General features: G+C 45.9%; 1 protein-coding gene across 1 annotated transcript in view; it reads right to left on the bottom strand.

Moving 5' to 3' along the window:
- Positions 1-6,612: 6,612 nt before the first annotated feature.
- Positions 6,613-19,856, bottom strand: part of LOC120059123 (retinoic acid receptor gamma-A-like) — a 51,386-nt gene continuing 38,142 nt past the window's right edge. The window contains exons 2-8 of the mRNA XM_039007936.1: positions 17,053-17,201; positions 16,204-16,345; positions 12,397-12,560; positions 11,542-11,718; positions 10,628-10,832; positions 10,196-10,354; positions 6,613-9,714 (exon numbers count right to left, since the gene is read on the bottom strand). Of these exons, the coding sequence (XP_038863864.1) occupies positions 9,335-9,714; positions 10,196-10,354; positions 10,628-10,832; positions 11,542-11,718; positions 12,397-12,560; positions 16,204-16,345; positions 17,053-17,201 (1,376 nt within the window). The 3' untranslated portion in view covers positions 6,613-9,334. The remainder of the gene's footprint in view (positions 9,715-10,195; positions 10,355-10,627; positions 10,833-11,541; positions 11,719-12,396; positions 12,561-16,203; positions 16,346-17,052; positions 17,202-19,856) is intronic.

Raw genomic sequence — 19,856 nt, 5'->3', positions numbered from 1 at the left:
TGGTATGGTCTAGTGTTACCATGCTGCTGGTCTGGTGTTACCATGCTGCTGGTCTGGTCTGGTGCTACCATGCTGCTGGTATGGTCTGGTGTTACCATGCTGCTGGTATGGTCTAGTGTTACCATGCTGCTGGTATGGTCTGGTGTTACCATGCTGCTGGTATGGTCTTGTGTTACCATGCTGCTGGTATGGTCTGGTGTTACCATGCTGCTGGTCTGGTCTAGTGTTACCATGCTGCTGGTCTGGTCTGGTGTTACAATGCTGCTGGTCTGGTCTGGTGTTACCATGCTGCTGGTATGGTCTAGTGTTACCATGCTGCTGGTATGGTCTGGTGTTACCATGCTGCTGGTATGGTCTGGTGTTACCATGCTGCTGGTCTGGTGCTACCATGCTGCTGGTCTGGTCTAGTGCTACCATGCTGCTGGTCTGGTGTTACCATGCTGCTGGTCTGGTCTGGTGTTACCATGCTGCTGGTCTGGTCTGGTGTTACCATGCTGCTGGTCTGGTCTGGTGTTACCATGCTGCTGGTATGGTCTAGTGTTACCATGCTGCTGGTCTGGTCTGGTGTTACCATGCTGCTGGTCTGGTCTGGTGTTACCATGCTGCTGGTCTGGTGCTACCATGCTGCTGGTTTGGTCTGGTGCTACCATGCTGCTGGTCTGGTCTGGTGTTACCATGCTGCTGGTCTGGTCTGGTGCTACCATGCTGCTGGTCTGGTCTGGTGTTACCATGCTGCTGGTCTGGTCTGGTGTTACCATGCTGCTGGTTTGGTGCTACCATGCTGCTGGTTTGGTCTGGTGCTACCATGCTGCTGGTCTGGTCTGGTGTTACCATGCTGCTGGTCTGGTGCTACCATGCTGCTGGTTTGGTCTGGTGCTACCATGCTGCTGGTCTGGTCTGGTGTTACCATGTGTCGTGGAAAATCAATTCAATTATAACTCATAAGAACTTGTGAAATCAAATAGACTTTTTAATACAAAGTATATCAAAGCCGGAATGTCCCGCGGAACACACCCCTTCTCAGAACTCCAGCTGTTATATTTATACACACATAGTATTATGTCCATCCCTTATGCAAATGACCTTTCTTTTCTTAAGTCTTTCACCACCATTATCTTTTAGTTCAAGCCTCCTACTTGTTCACGCCCAATAACGCTCATATCTGTTTTCAATTTGATTATAATGGTGGCTGGACCCTCTATCTTTTAGTGTGTCAGCATAATGTCTCAATTCTTTTCTTAAATGTGTCTATGTACTCTTTGTTCAGTTTACCTTTATTGGAATCAGCAGATTCTGTCCTATATGCCTCTGTGTAGAAGCAGCTGACTATGAATCTCTTTATCATTAGTGTCAGGTCAGCAGACCATGTGTCTCTTTATCCTAAGTGTCAGGTCAGCAGACCATGTGTTTCTCTATCCTTAGTGTCAGGTCAGCAGACCATGTGTTCTCTCCCTTTCATTAGTGTGGTCTATCTTTAATGTTCAGCCATTTTATACATCTATGTGCTGTCCTATACATCTCATTTACTCCTACACATGCTGCTGGTCTGGTGCTACCATGCTGCTGGTTTGGTCTGGTGCTACCATGCTGCTGGTCTGGTCTGGTGCTACCATGCTGCTGGTTTGGTCTGGTGCTACCATGCTGCTGGTATGGTCTGGTGTTACCATGCTGCTGGTATGGTCTAGTGTTACCATGCTGCTGGTCTGGTCTGGTGTTACCATGCTGCTGGTCTGGTCTGGTGTTACCATGCTGCTGGTATGGTCTAGTGTTACCATGCTGCTGGTCTGGTCTGGTGTTACCATGCTGCTGGTCTGGTCTGGTGTTACCATGCTGCTGGTCTGGTGCTACCATGCTGCTGGTTTGGTCTGGTGCTACCATGCTGCTGGTCTGGTCTGGTGTTACCATGCTGCTGGTTTGGTCTGGTGCTACCATGCTGCTGGTCTGGTCTGGTGTTACCATGCTGCTGGTCTGGTGCTACCATGCTGCTGGTTTGGTCTGGTGCTACCATGCTGCTGGTCTGGTCTGGTGTTACCATGCTGCTGGTCTGGTGCTACCATGCTGCTGGTATGGTCTAGTGTTACCATGCTGCTGGTCTGGTCTGGTGTTACCATGCTGCTGGTCTGGTGCTACCATGCTGCTGGTTTGGTCTGGTGCTACCATGCTGCTGGTCTGGTGTTACCATGCTGCTGGTCTGGTGCTACCATCCTGCTGGTCTGATCTAGTGCTACCATGCTGCTGGTTTGGTCTGGTGCTACCATGCTGCTGGTCTGGTGCTACCATGCTGCTGGTCTGGTCTGGTGCTACCATGCTGTTGGGCTGGTATAGTGCTACCATGCTGCTGGTCTGGTGCTACCATCCTGCTGGTCTGGTGCTACCATGCTGCTGGTCTGGTCTGGTGCTACCATGCTGTTGCTCTGGTGCCACCATGCTGCTGGTCTGGTCTAGTGCTACCATGCTGCTGGTCTGGTCTAGTGCTACCATGCTGCTGGTCTGGTGCTACCATGCTGCTGGTCTGGTCTAGTGCTACGATGCTGCTGGTCTGGTATAGTGCTACCATGCTGCTGGTCTGGTGCTACCATGCTGCTGGTCTGGTCTAGTGCTACCATGCTGCTGGTCTGGTGTTACCATGCTACTGGTCTGGTCTGGTGTTACCATGCTACTGGTCTGGTCTGGTGCTACCATGCTGCTGGTTTGGTCTGGTGCTACCATGCTGCTGGACTGGTCTGGTGCTACCATGCTACTGGTCTGTTCTGGTGCTACCATGCTACTGGACTAGTCTGGTGCTACCATGCTACTGGTCTGGTCTGCAGCATGGTAGCACAGTAATTGACCTAATCACTGCTAGTAGGATTGGAAAGGTGGTGCCTGTGCAAATAAAAATACCGCTCTGTCTCTTCAACCTCCTCCCCATACACCAACAACCGCCCTTGGACCCCTCCCTGTCCCTGGGGGTTTCCATGGCAACATGCTATTGGGGTTGACTATATGGAGCAATTTAGTGGTTCCTTGAAATGCAGCTATTTAGTGGTTCCTTGTAAAGCAGCTATGGACCTTATTCTAATCCCCAGTCCCTCTTTATTGATCTGTATTTAATTATCGTTAATTATAGCAATCATATAATTGATAGAACCCCTGCCTCTCTCAGTTTATCACTCTCCTCTCTAGACTGCATCTGTTAATAAAAGCAACCGTATAGGCCTATAATGTACTGTAGTTTGAAGGACACTGTGTGTGGAAGCATGCATCTCTACCTTCTCTGATATTATATAGCTGCTATATAAAATGATTCTGATGATTAAAGGTAAACACTTTAACCCCCCTGCTGCTATATTAGATGATTCTGATGATTAAAGGTAAACACCTTAACCCCCCTGCTGCTATATTAGATGATTCTGTGATTAAAGGTAAACACTTTAACCCCCCTGCTGCTATATTAGATGATTCTGATGATTAAAGGTAAACACTTTAACCCCCCTGCTGCTATATTAGATGATTCTGATGATTAAAGGTAAACACCTTAACCCCCCTGCTGCTATATTAGATGATTCTGATGATTCTGATGATTAAAGGTAAACACTTTAACCCCCCTGCTGCTATATTAGATGATTCTGATGATTAAAGGTAAACACCTTAACCCCCCTGCTGCTATATTAGATGATTCTGATGATTCTGATGATTAAAGGTAAACACTTTAACCTCCCCGCTGCTATATTAGATGATTCTGATGATTAAAGGTAAACACTTTAACCCCCCTGCTGCTATATTAGATGATTCTGATGATTAAAGGTAAACACTTTAACCCCCCTGCTGCTATATTAGATGATTCTGATGATTAAAGGTAAACACTTTAACCCCCCTGCTGCTATATTAGATGATTCTGATGATTAAAGGTAAACACCTTAACCCCCCTGCTGCTATATTAGATGATTCTGATGATTAAAGGTAAACACCTTAACCCCCCTGCTGCTATATTAGATGATTCTGATGATTAAAGGTAAACACCTTAACCCCCCTGCTGCTATATTAGATGATTCTGATGATTAAAGGTAAACACTTGAACCCCCCTGCTGCTATATTAGATGATTCTGATGATTAAAGGTAAACACCTTAACCCCCCTGCTGCTATATTAGATGATTCTGATGATTCTGATGATTAAAGGTAAACACCTTAACCCCCCTGCTGCTATATTAGATGATTCTGCGATTAAAGGTAAACACCTTAACCTCCCCGCTGCTATATTAGATGATTCTGATGATTAAAGGTAAACACTTTAACCCCCCTGCTGCTATATTAGATGATTCTGATGATTAAAGGTAAACACTTTAACCCCCCTGCTGCTATATTAGATGATTCTGATGATTAAAGGTAAACACCTTAACCCCCCTGCTGCTATATTAGATGATTCTGATGATTCTGATGATTAAAGGTAAACACTTTAACCTCCCCGCTGCTATATTAGATGATTCTGATGATTAAAGGTAAACACTTTAACCCCCCTGCTGCTATATTAGATGATTCTGATGATTAAAGGTAAACACTTGAACCCCCCTGCTGCTATATTAGATGATTCTGATGATTAAAGGTAAACACCTTAACCCCCCTGCTGCTATATTAGATGATTCTGATGATTAAAGGTAAACACCTTAACCCCCCTGCTGCTATATTAGATGATTCTGATGATTAAAGGTAAACACTTGAACCCCCCTGCTGCTATATTAGATGATTCTGATGATTAAAGGTAAACACCTTAACCCCCCTGCTGCTATATTAGATGATTCTGATGATTAAAGGTAAACACCTTAACCCCCCTGCTGCTATATTAGATGATTCTGATGATTAAAGGTAAACACCTTAACCCCCCTGCTGCTATATTAGATGATTCTGATGATTAAAGGTAAACACTTGAACCCCCCTGCTGCTATATTAGATGATTCTGATGATTAAAGGTAAACACCTTAACCCCCCTGCTGCTATATTAGATGATTCTGATGATTCTGATGATTAAAGGTAAACACCTTAACCCCCCTGCTGCTATATTAGATGATTCTGCGATTAAAGGTAAACACCTTAACCTCCCCGCTGCTATATTAGATGATTCTGATGATTAAAGGTAAACACTTTAACCCCCCTGCTGCTATATTAGATGATTCTGATGATTAAAGGTAAACACTTGAACCCCCCTGCTGCTATATTAGATGATTCTGATGATTAAAGGTAAACACCTTAACCCCCCTGCTGCTATATTAGATGATTCTGATGATTCTGATGATTAAAGGTAAACACCTTAACCCCCCTGCTGCTATATTAGATGATTCTGATGATTAAAGGTAAACACTTTAACCCCCCTGCTGCTATATTAGATGATTCTGATGATTAAAGGTAAACACTTGAACCCCCCTGCTGCTATATTAGATGATTCTGATGATTAAATGTAAACACCTTAACCCCCCTGCTGCTATATTAGATGATTCTGATGATTCTGATGATTAAAGGTAAACACCTTAACCCCCCGTGCTCCAATAGTAGGATCCACAAAGCTAGAGAGACGGGAGCACACCACACTCTTATATGATGTCCTTGTTTGGCAAGACCCACAGACAGAGATTTATTGTCTGTGATACCCACTGCTTTCCACATCTGCTATATAGTCCACTGCTATGACCAGGGTCAAAAGTAGTGCACTATGTAGGGTGCCATTTGGGATGCATTTCATGACCTATTAAAGTTTCTGTTTCATCCTATTCTATATGCGGGGTTGGTCTACATTGGCACTGCTCGCTGGTTGGCCTGTGTAGCCACAGTGCAAGAGCGCCCTCTATTGTTATTCACTGTGCTGAGATGTGATCACGTCACTGAAATTATCTTGCACCCCCATTGGTCTTGTACCCAGTGGTCTTGTACCCAGGAGTCTTATACCCAGGGGTCTTGTACCCAGTGGTCTTGTACCCAGGGGTCTTGTACCCAGTGGTCTTGTACCCAGGGGTCTTGTACCCAGGGGTCTTGTACCCAGTGGTGTTGTACCCAGTGGTCTTGTACCCAGTGGTCTTGTACCCAGGGGTCTTGTACCCAGTGGTCTTGTACCCAGGGGTCTTGTACCCAGTGGTCTTGTACCCAGTGGTCTTGTACCCAGGGGTCTTGTACCCAGTGGTCTTGTACCCAGGGATCTTGTACCCAGTGGTCTTGTACCCAGGGGCTTGTACCCAGGGGTCTTGTACCCAGGGGTCTTGTACCCAGGCTCACAGCTCACTGCTGGTGAAGGGGCGGGCTATCATTAAAAAAAAACCTGGTAACACATAATCGGAAGTGTAGTTTAAAACACATTCATAACAGTGTTGTAAGTGCAATATAACATTTCCCCATTCTGAGTCGAGGCTATTCCCGTAATAGAATGGACATGAACCTTCTTATGACAGTATTAAAAGGTCAGCCATTTTGGTAAGGGCAGTTGGTCAACAATGGTTACCCAGCGCTGTGATAGATATTGTAATTTAATAGGATCTCTATGGTTATTCCCTCCAAGATATAAGGAAATTACCAATTGTTCAAACATTCACTATAAACACAGATGAAAACAGAAAGTAAAAGTAACACAATAAAATAATCTGTTAATCTCACAAAAGTAATTTATTTATATGGCTTATCTTTGTATGAGTTGGTATGAACAGAAAATTGGACAATACCTTGGCCGTGTTTTACAGAAAATAACACCTGCATCAGAACCATGTTGTCACAACGTTGTGTAGCAACATGATCTCAGCGTTGTGTTTGCATCATGACTGCCTGGCAGGGCAGACAGAGAGGAGCGGTGATGAGGTCATCAAACCTCGCTTCTCTGCTCCGCGCCGTATGACATCACAGCACCATACAGAGAACATTCACCCAATGGCAGAGGAGACATGTTAAAGCATTAACACACACTCAAATCAGGTCAGGAGGCCCACATTCTGAGAGTACTGTACAGTAGGTCACTCTCTCTCTACTGCTGGGAGGCTGTCATATTCCTGTTCATATTGCTTCACAGAGAGACTGCATACAAACCTCTGTACTGTATGTAGCCAGCCAGCTGCATTATGACCAGCTGGTTACATATTGACTGAGACATTTTGGCAACAAAGACGATTGAGAAGAAATGAAATATGAGAACACAAAACGCTGAGAGAATATCATACAACCTTACAAAGACATGATGATATAATGGCTTTTAGATGAGAAGGCAGTTGGTTTCTTGGATGCCAGCAGCACAGGTCAGCCAAATCTGGTCTGAGACAGGTTTGGTCTTTTCACACTAGTGAGCCAAGCCAAGCCAAACTGAGCTGTACAGAGCTGGCCTAGTTATGCACTCACCATAGTTGTTGGAACCGTGGACTGAAGGACAATGTGAAGTCAGCACAGTTTGGGTTAGGTTGTCATGATAGTGTGAAAAGGGTAACAGACTGGCATCCAGGCCATTTGTAGACTAGTCATATATCTTCTATGTACACAGAGATAGGGGTTAACTGGACAGATCCAATTGACTGAGTCAAAAATACACACACATAAATATTGCCTGTTTCTAGCGAACCCGCTAGGGTTTGGTCCTTACAGAGAAGCCCTGAGAAGTCTGTTTCCATGTCATTATCTATAACAGATCCTGGTTGCGTGTGTGTGTGTGTGTTTGTGCGTGGGTGTGTGTGTGTGTGTATTTTTGTGTACGCAAGAGTGTCTGCTTGTGCACGTCGTGAAATAGTTATTTAATGTGACAGACATCTGATGATTTCTGTTGAGATAAGATTGGCAGTGACGGTACTGTCAATATTGGACAATAAAGTTGTATTGTATTGTATTGTAACTTACTTTGCTAGCGGTGCCTGATTTAAAAACAGGATATCAAAGTGCTACATATACGGCCAAGTGTCAATCTCTGTCTAAGCACCCGAACCAAGACGGCACATATGTTATAGATCCGAGATTTAGTGTGTGTGTGTGTGTGTGTGTGTGTGTGTGTGTGTGTGTGTGTGTGTGTGTGTGTGTGTGTGTGTGTGTGTGTGTGTGTGTGTGTGTGTGTGTGTGTGTGTGTGTGTGTGTGTGTGTGTTTGTGTGTCTAATTGAGGCGTGAAGATTTGATGTGTGTGTGAGCACTGGTTGGTGTCTAGGGTCTGTTTCTGAAAATGAGTTGCGAACTTTGGCACAAAGACACATGTCCAATCGGCAGCATAGTTGGTTGTGTTGAAAGAAAGCACATGGATTAATGCCAGTCCCCTGATAACAACAAATCACAACTTGAGTCACTGTAACACAAGTTAACATTACTGAGTTGATTATCATTGACATCTACGGCGAGCAAAAGTGCCCAAAAACCACCAGTTGGAAAGGAGATTCAGCTAGCGGTATGTTCTGATTCTGATTCCAAATCTCTCTTTATATCGCCGCTGGAAAACTCCTCAAACACAAAACCTCATCTGAAGAAATCAAAACCAGGATTACAAACAAAGACTAATAATATAATGGTATATAGATATGTAGAGACTTATTCATAAATTGAAAGAAAAATACAAATCAAGAAAATAAAACAAGAAGAATTTTTTTTTTTTTAAAAGCCCAACAAAATAATTAGCATTTTCAGTTTGGTTTCATTCTGTATTTCTTTTTGAGAAGTGTGCTTTGCTTGGCATCCAGATTTACTGTTCAGTTCATGCTGTCTGGTTTGGACATTCCTCTATATAGATACAAACAAGAAGATAGTAAAAAATGTGACATTTGCTTCGTCAAAGATAGTATTCTTGTCATCTTCTCTCTTCTCTATATCACGAGTCACAAGTCCAGACGGTTGCATCATGTGGTTTCTCCGTCTCTCGTTTTATTAGTCTCTCTGCATGGCACTTGTCAAGAACCTGCGAGTCAGGGAACCTGAGTTATAGTGTCTATACAGGCAACCATATGGCTCTACTGTCCTGTCCTGCCCTGTCCTTTCCTGCCCTGTCCTGTCCTGCGCTGTCCTGTCCTGCTCTGTCCTGTCCTGATCTGCTCTGTCCTGCTCTGTCCTGCTCTGCTCTGCTCTGTCCTGTTCTGTCCTGCCCTGCTCTGTCCTGTCCTGCTGTGTTCTGTCCTGCTGTGTCCTGTCCTGCCTGGAGAGACGGATGTGCATTAGGGAGATAGAGGGGATGAGGAGGTTAGGGAGGGCCAGCACTGGAAGGGGTATGGTGTGTGTGTGTGTGTGTGTGTGTGTGTGTGTGTGTGTGTGTGTGTGTGTGTGTGTGTGTGTGTGTGTGTGTGTGTGTGTGTGTGTTTGATTACGTCAGTTAGTGTGTGTGTGTTTGAGTGTAGAGTCTGCATATCTGTGATCTTCTCTCCTCCTCACTGCGCCCTCCCGGCATGGTTCTTCCTAGCCCCTTCGCTGCTACCCTCCAGAGCCCAGGATTCCCCCTCGCTGTCCGAGCCCCTGTCCCGGTCCTCCTCCTCCCCATCATCATAGTCATCCTCATCTTCTTCCTCTGGGGAAGGCTCGCTGCCATTCTCTGTCCCCCAGCTGTCCTCCTCGTCCTCAGCCTCAGTCTTCATGGTGGCGGGGGGCTTGGAGGAGGCTGGTGGAACGGGTGGAGGGGCAGGCGGTGGGGAGCTCTCTCCACTGCTCTCTGTTTGGTCCTCGAAGGCCTCTGGGTTCTCTAACATCTCCCTGATCAGAGGAGGCATGGGGCCTGGGATCTCCATCTTCAGAGTGATGGCTCTCTCTGCCCCTGTACAAACAAGACAAAGAGAAAAGAGAAACGTTGGCATCATATCTGGAAAGTGATTCCTTTTGGCTCTGCCTCTCCTGTCTGTGCCCTTCCGTTCTGTACTCTCTCCAATTCCTGTATCCCAATCTTATTCTAACTGTCCTGTCAGAAAAATAATAAAATACGGAGAGAGAAAAAAGTCTACAACCCACCCTTGATGTTCAAGACAGTTTGGTCCAAATCTTAGCATATCTTCAATGTGTGTCAAGACAGTTTGGTTCAAATCTTAGCATATCTTCAATGTGTGTCAAGACAGTTTGTTCCAAATCTTAGCATATCTTCAATTTTTGTCAAGACAGTTTGGTCCAAATCTTAGCATATCTTCAATGTATGTCAAGACAGTTTGGTCCAAATCTTAGCATATCTTCAATGTGTGTCAAGACAGTGTTACAGGTGCTCTAACGGAGGATGCTCGACTCTAATCCAATGTACTAATACTGACCCTTAGTGCTGATGCCTCTGAGGTCAGTGATCTTCATCAGCATGCGGGGGAACATGTGTGGTTTGTTGGGGCGCCTGCGACGTGCGTAGATCTTCAGGGCCTCCAGGAGGGGCTCTTGCAGCTTGTCCACCTTCTGGGGCTCTTCCAGGTCCATACGGTCTGAGGGACGGAAAGGGGAGAGGACAGAGTTATATACACAATACATGATAAACAGGAACCATCCATCACACTAGAATTGATGTAATTGCTGAAATTGACGAAGAGTAAAGTATAGTGTATCTAAACTATTTTATCTCCAAATTTCTACTGGTATTGTAACTGAGTGAGGAAGTTATCCCGGCCTAACACCTCACAGACATTTAGCTCTGTATGTGCTCTTAACATTGTATTGACTGGCAGTAAAATCATGTTAAGCCCCTCAGGGTGCAGTACCTCCAGAGATGAGGGAGATGGCGCTGAGGAGGCCCGTCTCTGTGTCGTCCATCTCCAGAGGCAGCAGCTGGCCAGCAAAGGCAAACACCAGGTCTGTGAGCGGGCCGAAGCCTGCGTTGTGCATCTGGGTCCGGTTCAGGGTCAGCCCGTCTGAGAAGGTCATGGTGTCCTGCTCTGGAGTGTAGCGGGTGCAGATCCTCAACATCTAGGAGTGAGAGAGACACATATGAAATGTCTTTATTATTTTAGAACTTTGGTGAGTGTAATGTTTACTGTTAATTTTTTATTGATTATTTCACCTTTGTTTATTATCTATTTCACTTGCTTTGGCAATGTAAACATATGTTTCCCGTGCAAATAAAGCCCTTAAATTGAATTGAGAGATAGAATTAGAGAGAGAGAGAGAGAGCGAGAGAGAGAGAGTGAGAGAGAGGGGTGGGGGTGGGCGGTTGAAGACAGAGAAAGAGAGGGGGAAGTATACCATAAATAAAATCGATTATCTGCATACCACAGGAAGTGCATACCACAGGAAGTGCTTACCACAGGAAGTCTGATCCATATAGTAGGCTATGTTTACAAGCATTTCGCTACACTCGCTACACTCGCATTAACATCTGCTAACCATGTGTATGTGACAGATTTGATTTGATTTGTTCTACATCTATTGTCCATAAAACATCTTCAGCTATTCAACTTTCCCTCCCTACAGTATGAGCCGACATGCAAAGTTATTCTTGCAATGCCACCTCTATCCACTGAGAGGCACTGTCCTCTTATCATTACATTTACACATGGCTTTCTGAGTACCAGTTATTATATAATGGGAACCTTTCGACAGATCTCAACTATGACTGGTGAGACTTTATTTGATAACACAGAGGGGGTTGAAGGGATGGGAAGAACCAGGTAAGTACCAGGATATCCAGGCAGGCTGATTTGAGGAGGGTGATCTGGTCAGCGATGGTGAGGGTGGTGAAGCCGGGGAGGCGCTTGGCAAACTCCACGATCTTGATGATGCACTTGGTGGAAAGCTCACTGAACTTATCCCACAGCCCCAGGTCCAGCTGCACGCGCTGCTCTGCACTGGAGTTCTGGAGGACGGAGGAGATACAGAGAGATATATTATGAGCATATGGGAGACACAGATAGGGTTAAAAGACAGGGTTCTTACTCAGCTAGCTCTCACAGTCTCACATCAGAATTAGACGTCCATCCATGTTTTTCAAACGTAACATTTCGAACTCCGAAATCTTCAGGTTAGGTATAAACTCCGAATGGGTAACATAAGGGTTAAGGATAGGCTTAAAACTAAAATCTAAAAAACAACTTTCTATCGCAGGATTTAAACATGCACAAGAGGCAGATGCTTACGCCCATCCAGCATCCACGTCCACAACGCCCTAGTGAAACCAAAACCAGAAGGTACCAGCGCTCACTGTTGCCCCTAGTGGCAGTTTTCCATGTCATCTCCCATTGTCCTCATACATAGATGGACGTTGTATACTGACTTGTATCACGGAGGACCTGGCTGTCTGACTAGACATCAATCAGCTAGAATAATAATATCACTGACTGAACATCAGCCAACCAGGTAGAATGCTCTCACAGTCTTACTTTACACCAACCGATCACCTGACCCCTGTTCTCACACAGTGACCAATGGAGAAATAAGATTTACCCTAAACTGGCCTTTTGAGTTGGGAAAGTATACATGTTCATAGCAGATTTGTGTCCGTATGTTGAAACAGAAAGATGTGTGAGACTCTTACGGTGTGGTATTTGCCCAGCTGCAGCAGTGAGGGGAAGGTGTCTTGGTGGGCTTTGCTGACTTTGTTGACCAGCTCCTCCAGTTCTCCACTCAACTCATAACTCTCTGGCAACACCAACTCCTCCTTCACATCTTTCTTCTTCTTGTTCCTGTCGTTACGCACCGCTGTGTGGGGTGGGGGGGGGTGGGGGGGGGGGGGTGGGGGGGGGGGGGGGGGGGGGGGGGAGGAGGAGGAGGTGAGGAAGAAGAGGAAGAGTAGGAACAAACAACATGTGAATAAGAATCTCAGTGACAACATGGATCAGTCATGTTATTTAGGCCTAGCCACTGATGCTCTGCAATTCAGTGATGTTACAAACAAGTTATTAAGCCATAGTATACAATACAGCTTATAACAGTAATTCATTAAACAAAGTGATGACACTATCTCCCATTCTCTTCCTCCCCCTCTGCATTGAGGTATTCCTGCTACCAGTCACTTTTCAGCCATGTTTACAAACCACCTCAACCACTCCAGTACCCCTGCACATTGAATAAGGTACTAACACTGACCTGTATATACAACCACTCCAGTACCCCTGCGCATTGAAAAAGGTACTAACGCTGACCTGTATATACAACCACTCCAGTACCCCTGCACATTGAATAAGGTACTAACGCTGACCTGTATATACAACCACTCCAGTACCCCTGCACATTGAATAAGGTACTAACACTGACCTGTATATACAACCACTCCAGTACCCCTGCACATTGAATAAGGTACTAACACTGACCTGTATATACAACCACTCCAGTACCCCTGCACATTGAATAAGGTACTAACACTGACCTGTATATACAACCACTCCAGTACCCCTGCGCATTGAATAAGGTACTAACACTGACCTGTATATACAACCACTCCAGTACCCCTGCACATTGAATAAGGTACTAACACTGACCTGTATATACAACCACTCCAGTACCCCTGCACATTGAATAAGGTACTAACACTGACCTGTATATACAACCACTCCAGTACCCCTGCACATTGAATAAGGTACTAACACTGACCTGTATATACAACCACTCCAGTACCCCTGCACATTGAATAAGGTACTAACACTGACCTGTATATACAACCACTCCAGTACCCCTGCACATTGAATAAGGTACTGACACTGACCTGTATATACAACTACTCCAGTACCCCTGCACATTGAATAAGGTACTAACGCTGACCTGTATATACAACCACTCCAGTACCCCTGCACATTGAATAAGGTACTAACGCTGACCTGTATATACAACCACTCCAGTACCCCTGCACATTGAATAAGGTACTAACACTGACCTGTATATACAACCACTCCAGTACCCCTGCACATTGAATAAGGTACTGACACTGACCTGTATATACAACCACTCCAGTACCCCTGCGCATTGAATAAGGTACTAACACTGACCTGTATATACAACCACTCCAGTACCCCTGCACATTGAATAAGGTACTAACACTGACCTGTATATACAACCACTCCAGTACCCCTGCACATTGAATAAGGTACTGACACTGACCTGTATATACAACCACTCCAGTACCCCTGCACATTGAATAAGGTACTAACACTGACCTGTATATACAACCACTCCAGTACCCCTGCACATTGAATAAGGTACTGACACTGACCTGTATATACAACCACTCCAGTACCCCTGCACATTGAATAAGGTACTGACACTGACCTGTATATACTTGCATTCTCGTTTCTTTAACTCACATCGTAGTTCTTGTGTGGTTTTTGATTTTTGATTGTATTTTCTATTATTATCTATATTATTATTATCTATATTATCATTATTATTATCTATATTTGTATTATCTACTTTATCTATATTATTATTATTCTCTATATTATCTATATTATTATTATCTACATTATTATCTATATTATTATTATCTATATCATTATTATCTATATTATTATTATCTATATTAATTTTATCTATATTATTATTATCTATATTATCTATATTATTATCTATATTATCATTATCTATATCATTATTATCTATATTATTATTATCTATATTAATATTATCTATATTATTATTATCTATATTATTATCTATATTATCATTATCACTGAATTGTTGGGAAAGAGGTCTCAAGGTAAGAACTTCACTGTTCTGTTTTACACCTGTTGTATCCTGTGCACGTGGCGAATAAACTATGACACTTGAAATTTGAGTTGACCATTGAGTTGACCAGTAAGCATGGCCTCCCTCTCTCTCCCTCTCCCCCTCTCTCCCTCTCTCACTCCCTCCCTCTCTCACTCTCTCCCTCCCTCTCTCTCTCCCTCTCTATCTCCCTCTCTCCCTCCCTCCTCCCATTCTTTCCTTCCTCTCAGGATATCCAGAAATAGCAGGGACAATGTGATCTCAGTCCTGACACACATCCACACAAACATTACACCCATATACATGTCCCATGGGCAAACTGCCTGCCACTCACTCACACACACTGTTACACTCACATCACTTACAATCCCTGAAAATAGAGCCCTGTGTGGCTGAAAGTGCTACAGCTTCTGTCTTTGTCACAACAGAAGTATCAGTTGGTGCCAACTCATTCACCACTGAGATGTCAGTGTGAATTAAACATGGAAGGTGTTGGCAATGTGAGGGTGTGTTGAGAGTGAGATGACTGATGAAACAGGAAGACAGAGTCTGTGTCACAAATGGCACCCTATTCCCATAGGGCTATGGTGAAAAGTAGTGCACTAAATAGGGAATAGGGTGCCATTTGGGACTTAAGCAGACTCATTTTGGTAACATGATTAGTCATAAGGTTGGTACTGTGCCCAGTCTTTCCAAATCACTACCCTGCTGTTTCTCCTCATACTTCCTCTTAGGTCAGTGGTCACCAACCTTTTCTGAGTCAAGATCACTTTCTGAGTCAAAATGCAAGCTGAGATCTACCGCTCAGATTTATGTTTTAACATGACTTAAACACGTAAGCCTATGTAACATTAACCAATTAAAATCAGTTCTGTAGCAATGAGGTTTGTGCAATGGTAAGTCTGAGGGTGTTTTCACATATAGTCCTCTTTAAAAGAACCAATCTCAGTCCTCTTAAAAGTGAACTCTGGGGTAAAAAAGCTAAAGAGCTCAGTTCTCTTTGTATTCACACTGCCCTTGCCTTTGAATGAGGACTCAACACTTTTTTTTTATTCTCTCCAAATATGTCTCACACTATTCCAACCCCACAATTGAATAAACAGTTTATGAAGCTCTCTTAGCCTACAGATCACATCTTGCAAACAAACAATCAAAACAAGCAATCAGAACTGAACTCCACATACCCTACAATTCATCCCATCCCACATCCCTCATCCCATCCCACATCCCCCATCCCATCCCACATCCCTCATCCCATCCCACATCCCACATCCCTCATCCCATCCCACATCCCTCATCCCATCCCTCATCCCACATCCCACATCCCTCATCCCATCCCACATCCCTCATCCCACATCCCACATCCCTCATCCCTCATCCCTCATCCCATCCCACATCCCACATCCCACATCCCTCATCCCTCATCCCATCCCACATCCCTCATCCCACATCCCTCATCCCATCCCACATCCCTCATCCCATCCCACATCCCTCATCCCACATTCCTCATCCCATCCCTCATCCCATCCCACATCCCTCATCCCACATCCCTCATCCCTCATCCCATCCCACATCCCTCATCCCATCCCACATCCCTCATCCCTCATCCCATCCCACATCCCTCAGCCCCTCTTACGTCTCTCACCTTCCTTGGACATGCCGACCTCAAAGCACTTCTGCAGTCGGCAGTACTGGCAGCGGTTCCTGGTGACCTTGTTGATCTGGCAGTTCTTGTCTCGGTGACAGGTGTACACCATGTTCTTCTGGATACTGCGTCGGAAGAAACCCTGGAGACATCAACAGATATATATATATAGATATAGATATAGATAGATAAATAGAAGAAATAGAGATAGAGAGAGCAAGCGAGAGAGAGAGAGAGAATGAGAGTGTGAGAGCGAGAGAGAGGGAGAGGGAAGGCGAGAGAGAGAGAAAGAGAGAGAGAGGAGTGAGAGCAATAGGGAGAGAGAAAGAGAGAGAGAAAGAGAGAGAGAGAGGAGAGAGAGCGATAGGGAGAGAGAGAGAGAGAGAGAGCGAGAGAGAGAGAGAGAGAGAGAGAGAGAGAGAGAGAGAGAGAGAGAGAGAGAGAGAGAAAAGAGGGGAAAAGAACAGATTAAATACTATATAGGGAGTGACATTGTAACGGTCACACACTGAGAAATTAACAGAGAGAATTATTATGAAATATGGTTGAAAGGAACAGAATGAACGACATTGTAACGTATCCGTTTGCTTTATTTCAACCTTTCATGTCTGACCATTTTCAAATTCACAACAGAAACATTTAGTATGTTTTGTACTGTTATGATTTCCTCATCCAGGATTCTTTATGTTACATTCTTATGGTAATGTCTCAATATCTTGACCTTCTATACTTTCACTTTTATGTCTCACACTTAGCTTTTTTATTTTGTGTGTCTTGTCAGTGTTAAGTTTGAGTGTTGTCTGTGTATTTGTAGTGATGATGAGGAAGATGAAGCAGGGGCTTCCTCACCTTGCAGCCCTCACAGGAACTGACTCCGTAATGGTATCCAGAGGACTTGTCCTGGCACACGAAGCAGGGTTTGTAGATGCGTGGTGGGGGAGGTGGAGAGGGAGAGCTGGGGACCATCTCCTCAGAGCTGGTGCTCTGGGTCTCCACCGCTACAGAGAGAAGAGTAAAGAGGTTTATTTGTTGATTGATTTTATTACGTTTTAGCTTGCAGTCGAATAGAGTTGTTAGAGAGTCTTTATGGTGCAGTTTCATTCACTCATGCTAAGGTTAGAACACACTAATTAAAGACAGGCGAGAGGTTTTCACTGACTATTGGTGGGGAGAAGACTGACATTTTACATTTAGGGTTTGTGTGTCAGGGAGTGCAGACGCTCTTATCCAGAGCGACTTACAGTTCTGCATTCATCTTAAGACAGCAAGGTGGGACAACCACACCACTGGCATAGAAAGTACATTTCTAATCAATAAAGTAGATATCAAACTCAGAGCAGGTAAGAGGTAGGAGGTAGGAGAGGAAAGAGTCAGTGTTAGTTCACTAAAGGCTTTTCATTTATTTTTATTTAGGAGGGGGTGCGAGGGGGGTGCCGTGGGATTTTTTTGGATACTCTTTGAAGAGGTTGGGTTTCAGATGTTTTCAGAAGATGGGCAGGGACTCTGCTGTCCTAGCTTCAGGGGGAAGCTGGTTCCACCAATGGGGTGCCGGGACAAAGAAGAGCTTGGACTGGGCTGAGCGGGAGCTGCCCTCCCGTAGAGGTGGGAGGGCCAAAAGACCAGAGGTGGAAGAACGGAGTACTCGGGTTGGGGGTGTAGGGTATTAGCATAGCCCCCCCCCCCCCCCCTGAGCCGGGCCCTCAGGTCACAGATCAGAGATGTGTGTGCCTTTTAGAGCTGGGAGGGGCTCAGATTGACAGAGGTAAAGAAAACAAACAGTTTAACAGCAGGCAGATAACTGACAATAAGTGGAGGCGTAATTTATTAGATTGACAGATCTCAGTCTCTGATAAGGACTGGTAGCTGAATGGGCAGGGCTGTTGCAGCAGCTAGGGATTCCTCAGTCATTCCAAAACAGCCTACTGACTGCCACTGACTGACTCACTGAGACCGGCATCCACTTAAACACAACCTCAGGACAAATCTAGCACACACCTGACAAGGTAGCTAAGGTGTAGGAAGATGAGAGACCAAAATGTAGAAAGAAGTCTCACTGCTGCAGACTGCAGACTTCTGCCAGTCCTGTTCAAACCCAGTCATACAAGCTGATTGTCGTACCACTGACGTCACATGCTCCTGATGTTCTAAATAAGGTCATTGTGCACTGAGCTATGCATTGTATGGATTCCATAAGCCATAAGCCACACACTCACACACAGGAGCACAAAACACAACATGCACACAGGCGCGCACACGCATTACACACCCACACACACCAGGCCCTCACACATGCTAGTTAACATTGCAAACTCTCAGTAAGAGACACACCCCTCCCCAATAACACTTCTTCAACTTTCACGACCGGTCACCCCTCAAACTTCAACCTCCCAACTTCTCCAGCCCCAGCCTCCAAAACACACCACCCCCTGACACACAAACGCTATTTTCTCTTGTTTCCTGGCCCTAAATTCCTCAGCTAGGCCCTGGCAGGGTTTAATAGTGGCCCAGGCTTATGAACTGGCCTATAAAGACAGTCTCCTAGCTGGCCAGGCCTTTATTAGGATCCAGTCACCTTGGGCAGCTATTCACACCAGCAGCTGTAGGCCCAGGCCCGTAAAAAAGCAGCCCCAATCATAAACTAAAAAAACAGGGAGGCTAAAATTCAAACTTTTACTTCCCCCACCTCCCCCTAGCACCTTCAATGGAAACCACAGGGCTAGCCTAAACTTAACCTATAACCCCCCCCCCCCCCCCCTTCCTTAGTCCCCCTTTCCACCTCCAGTCCCACTTCCCTCCTTCAGTCCCCCTTCCCTCCTCCAGTCCCCCTTCCCTCCTCCAGTCCCCTTCCCTCCTCCAGTCCCCCTTTCCACCTCCAGTCCCCCTTCCCTCCTCCAGTCCCCCTTCCCTCCTCCAGTCCCCCTTCCCTCCTCCAGTCCCCCTTCCCTCCTCCAGTCCCCCTTTCCACCTCCAGTCCCCCTTCCCTCCTCCAGTCCCCCTTCCCTCCTCCAGTCCCCCTTCCCTCCTCCAGTCCCCCTTTCCACCTCCAGTCCCCCTTCCCTCCTCCAGTCCCCCTTCCCTCCTCCAGTCCCCCTTCCCTCCTCCAGTCCCCCTTCCCTCCTCCAGTCCCCCTTTCCACCTCCAGTCCCACTTCCCTCCTCCAGTCCCCCTTCCTTCCTCCAGTCCCCCTTCCCTCCTCCAGTCCCCCTTCCCTCCTCCAGTCCCCCTTTCCACCTCCAGTCCCCCTTCCCTCCTCCAGTCCCCCTTCCCTCCTCCAGTCCCCCTTCCCTCCTCCAGTCCCCCTTCCCTCCTCCAGTCCCCCTTTCCACCTCCAGTCCCCCTTCCCTCCTCCAGTCCCCCTTCCCTCCTCCAGTCCCCCTTTCCACCTCCAGTCCCCCTTCCCTCCTCCAGTCCCCCTTTCCACCTCCAGTCCCGGTTCCACCTCCAGTCCCCCTTCCCTCCTCCAGTCCCCCTTTCCACCTCCAGTCCCCCTTCCCTCCTCCAGTCCCCCTTTCCACCTCCAGTCCCCCTTCCCTCCTCCAGTCCCCCTTTCCACCTCCAGTCCCCCTTCCCTCCTCCAGTCCCCCTTCCCTCCTCCAGTCCCCCTTTCCACCTCCAGTCCCCCTTCCCACCTCCAGTCCCCCTTCCCTCCTCCA

This window comes from Salvelinus namaycush, chromosome 14, assembly GCF_016432855.1.
Source record: "Salvelinus namaycush isolate Seneca chromosome 14, SaNama_1.0, whole genome shotgun sequence".
Lineage (NCBI taxonomy): Eukaryota > Metazoa > Chordata > Actinopteri > Salmoniformes > Salmonidae > Salvelinus > Salvelinus namaycush.
The sequence above is the reverse complement of the archived record's forward strand: the minus strand, read 5'-3'. Positions and strand labels throughout refer to the sequence as shown.